The following is a 10,483-nucleotide window of genomic DNA, read 5'->3' as shown; positions in this document are numbered from 1 at the left end:
GTGTGTGTGTGTGTGTGTACGTGTGTGTGTGTGTGTGTGTGTGTGTGTGTGTGTGTGTGTGTTTGGTGTTGTAATGCTTGTAAGTACCACTTTGAGTTTTACACTTTTTGACTTTTTGGCCTGTCCTTTAAATTAATGGTAGTGCTAGACAACAATGAGGTTTAAGTTAGAATCTGATGTATTGTATGGCATGTATTGGTAAGGGTAAAATAATGCATAAGTGTGTGTGCATGTGTGCAAATGTTACATTTATTATTACATCCTGAGGCACTAAAACAGAAGATAATATGAATGAGTTCTGTTATCCCCCTTATGCTTTCATACCAGCAGAAAAATAAAAGAATCTTTAATCTTGAACATAAACATTTCATAAAATTGCCCCCTTTTTTGTTCAATGCTGAACAACCTTAGCAATGTCTTAAAGAAAACAATTGTGTTACATTGACTTATGTGCTGTCATTTTTCAATTTGTCTGCATTGCATTTCTTTATTTGATCTTTCTGTGACCCAACCTGTTGTCATTGCGAGGTGAGAAGAACAGATGGATTATTTGTGTGCTAATGGAACATTTTATCATTAAAGAAACACTCAGGCATACTGTATGAGACTTGGAGAACAATATACTGTAATGCATTGATAAAGACAGATTCTGAAGGATTCTTTACCATGTGAAAGGATTAATTTACCATATGTGCTTGTCTATTCTGTCAATAGAATTTCACAAACAGAGAATTTGTGTAAATCATATGTAATTAAGTGTACCAAAATAAACGTTTTCATCTGATAGTCCCTTCCTTTTGTAAAGAAAATGAGTTATCCATTTGCTTAATGGTCAAAGCCTTGCTTTTTTTTTTTTTTACTTTTTGTTGAGACCATAAATCCATTTTTGCACAACTGCATCCAGCTCCATTGCTGTCAGGAGAGTAGTTCATCTGTAAGGAGGCCATGATGCTATACATGCTGTTTTAAATACAACTAACGTGAATGTGCTCACACACACACACACACACACACACACACACACACACAAAAAGGACATTGTCTCCATATGCACAGAGGAGGTTGAAATGAATGATGGAGAGTGGGTCGCTTCATTAAAAGCCTGCTGTTAGACAAACTGTGATTACCAGCTGTGATTTCCACCTTCAATTTGTTTTAACCTTTTCAAACGTACAGAGGCTCATTTCATTTTAATCAAAATTGATGAGATGGCATGAAATCAATTAAGTGACATTGTTGCAGCGCAACTCCTTCCCCATCCACAGCTCCAGCTCTCCTCTTTGGGCCCTACACCCCTCCATCCTTCCTCTTTCCTCTGCATGGCTGTTGTATATTGCTGTGTCCATTTCAGCCCTGCCTGGGGGGTGATCCTGTCGCAGTAGATTGTGGGAGATATGTGTTGGTAATTCAATTTGGTCTCTTCAGGACCTGATTGAGTGAGCAGCCTCTGTTTGTGGACACAAGCTGGATACCAGCCTCATAAGGATGGGGGACTCACTGTGCCAGGCTGGACGGAAAGGTCAGAACCGACAGGCCTCGCTGTTTAATAGATGTGACACTACTGTGTGCCGCAATTGAGCCAGGTAGCCCTGCTTTTTAAAGCCAAATGAGGATGTCCTCCTGGCTACACCCCAAGTTCAGACCCAGTCATCCATTTCTTTCAAAAACGTTGAGGGTATTTAACCTATTGTGTTGATGGGTTCGACTGATGGTAAATACTGTCTGTATTGTCACAAGTTAACTTAAAGTAGTGCGCCCATCCACCGGGAGTATGAGCACATTCTTTTACATTTCTATAAATATAGAACGTACAGACTTCACCCAAGATGCAAGTTTTACCAGCAATACAATACAAAGGAAGGATTCATTGGTTATGCAATAGTTAAACAGACAATTTATTTTTTTGTGAAGTGAAAAGGGATTGGGCCTAGTCAGTGCAAGGACAGTATAGGAAAGTTATGTAAGAAGAAGAAATCTGAGTTATTTTGGCTTTAGGTTCCTTTAGAATAGACCTTCCTTCTTATAACAACAGGATACCCGGGTATGTGTATATACACTCCTGTGACCCCTCCTTTGTCCTGTATGACGAACGTGAATGTGTGGCTTCAAACATGCAGCACAGTGTGCATTAACATTACACAGCAGGTTAGAGGTTAGTTGCGGATTAGAACTACTGAGTGAGATAAAATACTGTAAACTGTGGATAAGGTGAGGACATTTCAAGGATAGTTAAAGCTATTATCTCCTTTTTCTTACACATGACTGAAACAATGCCTTTGATAGGTCATGTATTAGCATCTGATCATCTTACATTAAGTGAAATATTCTAACCCAAGAGGCCTTGTTCTTCATGGCTGTGTCAATCATCCAATGGAAATATTCTAGATGTCTTGTACATCATTTTATACCCCTTTCTCTTTAATTCAGCGGGCCATACTGGCACTGTGTGTTTTGGCAAACTTTGGGATGTCCAGTATAATCTTTTACAACGTAATTCTCTGATTTTTGAACAATGCTTGGCAGGATAACATACCTTTGTAAAATAATGGACCCACTGCTTTGTCCGCTCATACATGGCTTATGTCCAGCTTCTCAGTGCAAAGAGTTCATTGAGCTCTGATGGGTGTTAGCTTCTATAGACGCTGGCACAGTGTGGATATCTACAATTTTTTTGATGAGACCATAATGCACTTACAAACACACGCCCAAACAACACACACATCTTGCACCACTCTTGACTCCTGCAGTCTTGAACCTGGCAAGCTGTCTCTTTCAGCTCTTCAGGGAGTTCCTCCAAACCTCATTGTTACGTTTCCTTATCACACCAGATGACACCTTGTTGACTTTCTCTCTCTTATTATTCTCTCAGGGAAGTGATTGTTCCTCATTTCCTGTGTGATGGTTTATAGGAACAGTGAAGGTCCCGGTGAGGGCAAGATTTGGGGAACCGTATGAAACATCAGCGGTCCAACGGCAGTATCTGCTGCGGTATCTGCAGCCAAGGGTTTGTTTTTTTTGCTCAATGTTTTGGGTGTTTCACATCTCTGCGTTTGATTCTTTTCCAGATGTTTTTTGGATGACGGGCAACAACGTTTCCTGTGTAATATTCAAAGATGGGTCAGCGCAAGGTTGTGGAAAAGACATTTGTCTTTTACTTGTCAGTGAGACTTGCCAAATAAGGTGTGGAAGTGTTTACATGATCCAAAAAAACTTAAACTCCCTCTACGCTTTGCGAGGCGAGGAAAAACATGTTCAATCATTGATAACAATGTTTCTCTCTTTATTTCTAGGAGCCAAGTGACAGAACGTATGACGTGTTACAGTGTTAAGTCGTACCAAAAAATGACATAAGAGAACATTAGAAAGTCAGTATGTAAATAAAAAAAATGTGTCACTTATGGGAGATAGTAATCTTCCTCTGAGACTTGTCAATCAATCACATTTTTTTATTCTTTTTTTCAAGCACTCTCACAGTTCAAACAGCAATAATGCCAATCCTGCCGCTGTCAAGCCTCCATTATTGTGCCCCTTAATTACTACCAATCATTCTAACTCAGCTTGTGTGTGTGCCCCCTGTTGTCTTCTCCATTCACCAGTAACTTGGAGATTGAAGGGTTGTGACCTAGTGAAAGATAAAACTCTTGTTTTCTTTGATATATAGATGAAGGAGACAAAAAAACGGGTTATTATTTCAAGCATTTTAAGGACAATGGCTCCACATTCTCACAAATTAGAGTGTAGGTGTTGGCTAAAACACGAGATGAGGCGCTGCTGCTGAGGAACTCACTTTACTGGTCTGGACCTTTTGTTGGTAAATATACACCCCATTTCCCAGATGTGCTGTGAGCTGCTAAGAAATGTTTCTCTCTGTGACTGGACATCTGAATCACACTATTTCTTCTCACTAAATGTGTTCATCATGTAAGGTCATGTAATTATTTATTTTTATTAATTAACTTATTGCTGAGGTGCTTACATTCTGCAGATACTAGTAAAGCCTAGACAGAGAAGCTTAATGACACTCAGGGAGGCCCAGGGAGAGTTAAACCAGAGAGTTTAAATGGGATGCCGAACAAAACAAACCCCACTCAATGCTAATACCATGTGGTAATAACCTAGTACTTTAAGTCTATAGAATGACAACAAAAGAAAAAGGCCCTTGAAGTATCAATGAGCACTTTCCAAATTTTAGAAGCCTGTCTCACACAGAACAATAGGCCTTTTACAAGGCAAGGCACGTTAATTTATATAGCACATTTCAGCAACAAGACAATTCAAAGTCTGTCTGCTTTTCACAGCAGACATTTTCACTTGTCATAGTAGGAGAAGCATGTGTTACTAATAACACTAACGATGGCCACGTTCTGTCCAAGACTCCCAGTTAAAGTGACAGTGAGCAAGCATGCATGATGCCAGGAACCTGAAATCAAAGCAGCTAAATAGAATTCAGCCATCATTTATTTAACTATTTACACCTGTGCTTTTCCTACTGTGATAAGTCAAAATGACTTCTGTGACAAAGCCTATCTGGAAAGGCTCAGTTAAGTTGTGTCATAAAACACTGGTCAGTAAACGGTCATTCTAAGTCATTCTTCTTTGTACTATGGAGTTAAAGCATGTTTTATGATAGAGTTGACACTAATGGCCGAGTAAATAAGCACGACTGAAACCGCAAGAGTCTTAAAATACACAGAAAAGGTGGATGAAAGGTTGTGATGGTGGGCGTGTGTGTGTGCGTGCGTGTGCGTGTGCGTGCGTGTTGGTGGGCCCGGACGAGTTTTTGTCTTTCAGAGGCTATAGCAGGCACAGATTTGAAGATAGAAGAGGCTTGAGAGTGAATATATTGGTATCATATGTATTTGCATATTTCTGCATACTGAGGGCCTTGGAGTTGTGGATATTGAGTATGACACAAAAGCTGAGTCTCTTTTGTGTGTATTTATGTGTGATAATATTAGTCCCCATGGAAGTCATTTCAATTTAGTAAGACCATTTTCTGAAACTTGTGTCACTGTATAACATGACTTGTTGTGACCTCTGGATAATCACAGCCTGATGGAACTTTACAACCACAAACTAGAGAACTAGGGCATTCAGAGAAAGTATGGCATTAACAGGTATACTGATAAGGCAGTTTCCAGAAAAGATGTGCTCCCCATCCAATCTCCAACACTCAAAAGTGTTTGATACCAAATCACAGCATTGTTTTTTTTATGGTGTTCCTCAAGATCTTGGTGTCTTAATGTGGTATTTTGAAGGGATTTTTCCCCCACAATTCTTACACTGTAAAAAGTGCTTAGTTGTATCAACTTAAAATAATAAGTATAGTAAACTATATATATAATAGTAAACTAGTTGCATAAATTATTTTGAGTTTTAACAACTCTTTCTGGATTGTGCTGTCAACGTAACTATAATAGTTTAGGGTAAAAACACAAAAAATGTGTCCACCAACTAATTCCCAACAACTAATATCAACTGGCAACTTGCAATTATAATAATCAGAGCAACGAAATGTTTCAAGTCCGTTGGACAAAAATATGTTTTTTGTTGACACAACATGAAATAAAATGTATTGCTGACGAAAAATGAAAAACCTTTTTCTTTTTTTCTTTTTTTTTTTTTTTACAGTGTATCAATTAATGAGTCATAAAACATGGTTAAATTGTGCACCAAATCTGTATAACAAATGGTATCAACCAAAAAACTGCTGCAACAATTTAATGCCATTAAGGTTAATAACACTAATCCTAACCCATGAGAATGATCAGCTTTAAAATGCTGTATACCACTTATATGTGGATTCTACTGTTGTCCTGCCACCACCCCTTATACACCCACTGTCCAACACTCCTACCCCTCTAGAAAAAGGTGGCGGAATGGTAATGTAAGGAAGAAGCAGTGCATGTATGCACAAGCAAGTGCAGAGGCAAATGGACAGAAAGGAACAGAAGTAGAGCTCTTTGCTGTGACCCCAACCAAATGCTCGGGTTAAACCCAGAGGGTCATACTGCGACTGCTGAGAGGCTGCGTCTTGTTTCATTAGATTCTCATCCAAGGGTCAACATGGGAGAGCCTGAACCTTAAGAAAAAGAAGCTGGCATCCAGGATGATAAAGGAGGATATCATTTTGCTTTTAGCAGTACACTTCTGCGGGTACACGATCACAGGTTCAGTTACAATCACAGGTTCAGTTCCTACTTGTTACTGTCTATTCTCAATATGCACCTGCTTTGCATCTGTAAGTCACTTCTGAGGGACGGTTTCAATCAAGCTATGCTACTGCGGATTATTTGTGCCTTTGCAATTTTAAGAAATACAGTTGTTGAATGTACAACATCACACTAGTACACATTAAGAAATACACTCCCCCCTCAAATACTACCATGATGGTAATTATTGGCTAGAGATACCTGACAATACAAAACAAAGTGCAAAAGAATAGAACTAACTCAGGAGAGAACAACAGTAATAACACATTATCCTTCCTTGTTACCTGGTCCTTTGCTTTACCATCGCTGCAATTATTCAATCTTCACAAACAAAACGCCCAAAACCAGCCCTATTAGGGTTTTATAAAACAAGCACTGGAGAGCAAAGAGAACATTCATTGACTTAAATGGGATGAACTGATCAACCATATCTAATAAAAATCATTGCCCCTGGCTAAAGCTGCTGTAGAATTGAATTACACATGGAACACAATGCTTTCATGGCTTCTTAGAAAAATGTAATTCAATCTGTTTAGTACAGAGAAGAAACAGATAAAGTCCAAAATTAAAACATTAAAAAAAGTTTTTGCTGCATGTGAAATCCAAGCACTAATATGGAGCTGAAGGTAAAGTGATCTTATGTCTCTTGAACATTGTTATATCCAAGCTTAAATCTAAAAAGCAAATACATGATCCGTCGTTTTATTTTATTCTCCTTTTATTTTATTCTATTCTTGACATGGACAACTCTTCATCAAATAAATGCACACGCCCATAGCTTATAAAGTTCACATCGAGGTTTTCTAAAACAGAACATTTGATTTATAGAAAAGGTAAGGAGTCATGTTATTTTCCACTCTACGTAGATTCATCTAAAAACCACTGTGCTCCCGACTGACTGTTGCGCTGACAAGTTTATGGGAACTTGAGCTCAGACAAAAAAGCGATCATCCCAAGTCCACATCAGACTGGAGAGAAAGTGTTCAATTATAAAATATCACGTGGAAGAGAGAGAGTAACCTGATTTAAAAGCCTGCATTAGATATCGTTTCTGCTGGAGAAGGCGAGTCTTATAGTTCCTTCACAATGGGCAGTCTTCCCTCAGATGCATCTGGACAACAGCAGCATCGGGTCATGGAGAAGTGTCCCTAGCTTTACCAAGTACGGAGGAAAGCCTTTCAGCTTTACATTGCCTTTCAGCTTTAAATAGATTTAGTAACGGTGACATATTCAAATAACAATTTATCTTTGTCTTTATCCTTATGAGGGATGTTTTTAGGTGATTGTTTGATAGCGCTAAATACGCTCAGCGCGCGGGCTGACGTGGAGACGAATTCTTTCACCTGCTATTTCTGGGAATCAGACTACACATGCAATGTTTTATTTGAATAACGTACATGTATTAGTAGCACACAGACATTAGGTATTATTGCTATAGGAGGAATAATGTCACCTATCCCACCCCATGCAGTCCTAACCTTTATTTTTCGCTGTACTTAAACTTTACGCACAAACACCAAACCTTTCCAAACTCCCTGTCTCCCCTCCTCTCCAGCCCGTGTACGCGGAGATATCAGCTGTATTTTCGGTGGAGAACATTCGCTTATCCGTTGTTTTGTCAGCGGGATTGTCGTCCTTTAAGCGCACCGGCTCACACCATCAGCTCCGCCCGAAGGCGCAGGGGGCCGTGAGAGCACCAGGGAGAAGATGAATATCCAGGTTCTGCCAGAACACAAGCTCTCGTCGGTGGCCCCGCTGAAACAGTGCAATGTGGAGAAAAAAGAAGTTGAACTGATACTGGTGAAGGACCAGAATGGCGTCCAGTACACCAGTTCCTCCATCATTCCCACCCCTGGCCACCTCGCAGGTCCTCCCGGATCCACCGAGGACGAGCGAGAAACTTGGGGCAAGAAAATAGACTTTCTCCTGTCGGTTATTGGCTTCGCTGTTGACCTGGCCAATGTTTGGAGATTTCCTTACTTGTGCTACAAAAATGGAGGAGGTGAGTAAACCATGTATTTCTGATAGATTACAGCGCGTGCACAGATGCCTTAACAATTTAAAAGAGGTCCCAAAACTTATCATGGCGCGTCGCCATGCTCAGGTACTAAATCCTTGTAGAAACATAAGAATCAGTTTTACAATGCGTCACTGGCTCGGCCAGGTACACTGCAAGTTATAATAAGTCCCCACAGAAAAATGTAAGTTTTTTTTCTTTTCTTCATTGATGTTCTGTCTTCTTTCATTCATGTAGGGGTCAGGTGCCAAAGCGTCCTTATTTTTTACTTTCAAATCTTTCAAGTTGTTTTGACACTGTCTAACAAAGCTCCAGCTACAGTTATTTAGATTCGATTTAGATAAGATTTCTCTTATTTTGCTATGTTGTTTTTCTAATTCCAGTTCCTTTAATATTCTTGAATCAGCTGTTTAATTGTCCCAGGTGTATTAATGGGGAAGGTCATTTACTGTAGCTTACATGATCAAGGAAAGGCCTCATTTCTTCAAGGCATGCACATGGGAAAAAAGATACAGTGTAATCTGACTATCATGTGAAAGGTCAGATAATTCACGAACATTGTCAGGACTCCTGGTTACTCAGCAAGTCTGGATACAGAATAACCACCCTTAAAACTATTAAAAACTGAAGGTGCACTGTAGTGAGCAGGGCGAAGAAAGTAGTGCGTGTAGTTGAATCACAAACAACTAAGGTTGTTTTAAACAGTGTTTTATCTTCAATATGTTTCTGTTTTCATTTCAAATGTTTGAAAAATAGGACAAAAACTCTCTTAATTAACTAGTTACATTGTTATTTTAAAATTGCCCAATGTAAGGTGGGATCGGCTCCAACCCCCCCACGACACTGTGAAGCATATGCGGTTACAGGTAACGGATGGATGAATTTTGAAATGGCTTTAATGTGCTACTTTCAGTCCTTTAAATCCATAGTTCACGAGAAAGTGTTTTAGCTTACACAATGGAGAAAATGTCCCCTTTCATAAAGGCATGCACATGTGTAAAGCCACCGTAGCTCTAAAACCCACCTGTAGCGTTTTATATTGTCAAATGATTCATGGAATGTTTTAGTTGACTTGTAAACCCTATAAATATCTTTTTTTCAGTTGAAAATATAGTGTAAGGCTTATTTGCCTGGTCTAACGGAAAAAGTGTCTGAGCTCAGGTGTACTCAGTAAGTGTGAATCTGTTTTCAAAACTATTCAGCTCTGAAGCTGCACTGTAGTGAGAGAAAAAAAAAATTACAGTGTGTGTAGTTGAATCAACAAAGGATTGTTTTAAATATAGTGTTGTTTTACCCTCAACAATCCTCATCAATGTGTGCCCTGGCTTCTGTTTGCCTGCGTGTAGATTCACATGGCGAAAATCAACATGTTGTGCTCAGTGCCCCAAAAGGTCAACTCTACCACTGTCCTGTCAATCATATTGGCTGTCGGCAAAATGTATTCATTACTGTAGATAATGTGTCATTTGTGATGGACAATGTCAAGAACAATTCAATTACAGGAAGTCATTTCCTTGTTGATGGATGTGCTGCTGAGGCACAACATGAAAATAGCTGTGAGCCTTCCTGCTTGTAAGTTATGGTGTGTTGTTTAATCAACAATATCAAGACCCCTCAAACAGCATTTTTTCATTTTTTTTCTTTTAGTATTTTGTTTTGGCATAGCACTTATTTCTACAACATATTTTGACTGTAAGCTAAAGTCACGCTAGCAGGGAATTAGCTAAAAAATACTTAAAAATGTAAAGCATGAAATGATTTCTCTTTCTAGGTGCCTTTTTGATCCCGTACATTCTTTTCTTGGTCATTGCGGGGATGCCATTGTTCTACATGGAACTTGCCTTGGGCCAGTACAACAGGGAAGGGGCGGCTACAGTTTGGAAAATTTGCCCTGTCTTTAAAGGTGAGCTTTAACACACACACACACACACACACACACACACACACACACACACACACACACACACACACACACACACACACACCTGTGAACTTGCATGTCTATTTACTTCAGCCTTTCTTTACCCTCTTTAACTGTGCTACGTAAAGCTCAGTCGTGCTCTTTTGTTGCTTCTCTTTAGTGCCGTGCCCTTTTCATTCATCCCTTTGTTCTTGTCCTTTAATATCCCTCATAGGTTCATAAGTGTCACTTATAACTAATCTCTGTCACATCGCCTCTTTCTCTGTTTCACCTCTCTGTATTTTTCTGACCTTTCTCCGCTTGTACTTCCAACCTTATACCCCTGTCTATATT

The 10,483-nt window shown here is 39.4% G+C and overlaps 1 protein-coding gene across 2 annotated transcripts in view; it reads left to right on the top strand.

Moving 5' to 3' along the window:
* The first annotated feature begins 7,307 nt into the window (after nucleotides 1–7,307).
* The window catches only part of slc6a2 (solute carrier family 6 member 2), a 30,680-nt gene continuing 27,504 nt past the window's right edge, over nucleotides 7,308–10,483 (top strand). The window contains exons 1-3 of one of the 2 annotated variants that reach the window (XM_078252741.1): nucleotides 7,308–7,373; nucleotides 7,768–8,214; nucleotides 10,001–10,132. In XM_078252741.1, the coding sequence (XP_078108867.1) occupies nucleotides 7,920–8,214; nucleotides 10,001–10,132 (427 nt within the window). In that variant the 5' untranslated portion in view covers nucleotides 7,308–7,373; nucleotides 7,768–7,919. The other variant, XM_078252749.1, reaches the window with a different exon arrangement.

The sequence above is a fragment of the Sander vitreus genome, chromosome 1 (assembly GCF_031162955.1).
Source record: "Sander vitreus isolate 19-12246 chromosome 1, sanVit1, whole genome shotgun sequence".
Lineage (NCBI taxonomy): Eukaryota > Metazoa > Chordata > Actinopteri > Perciformes > Percidae > Sander > Sander vitreus.
This window is presented reverse-complemented; position numbering and strand designations above follow the sequence as displayed.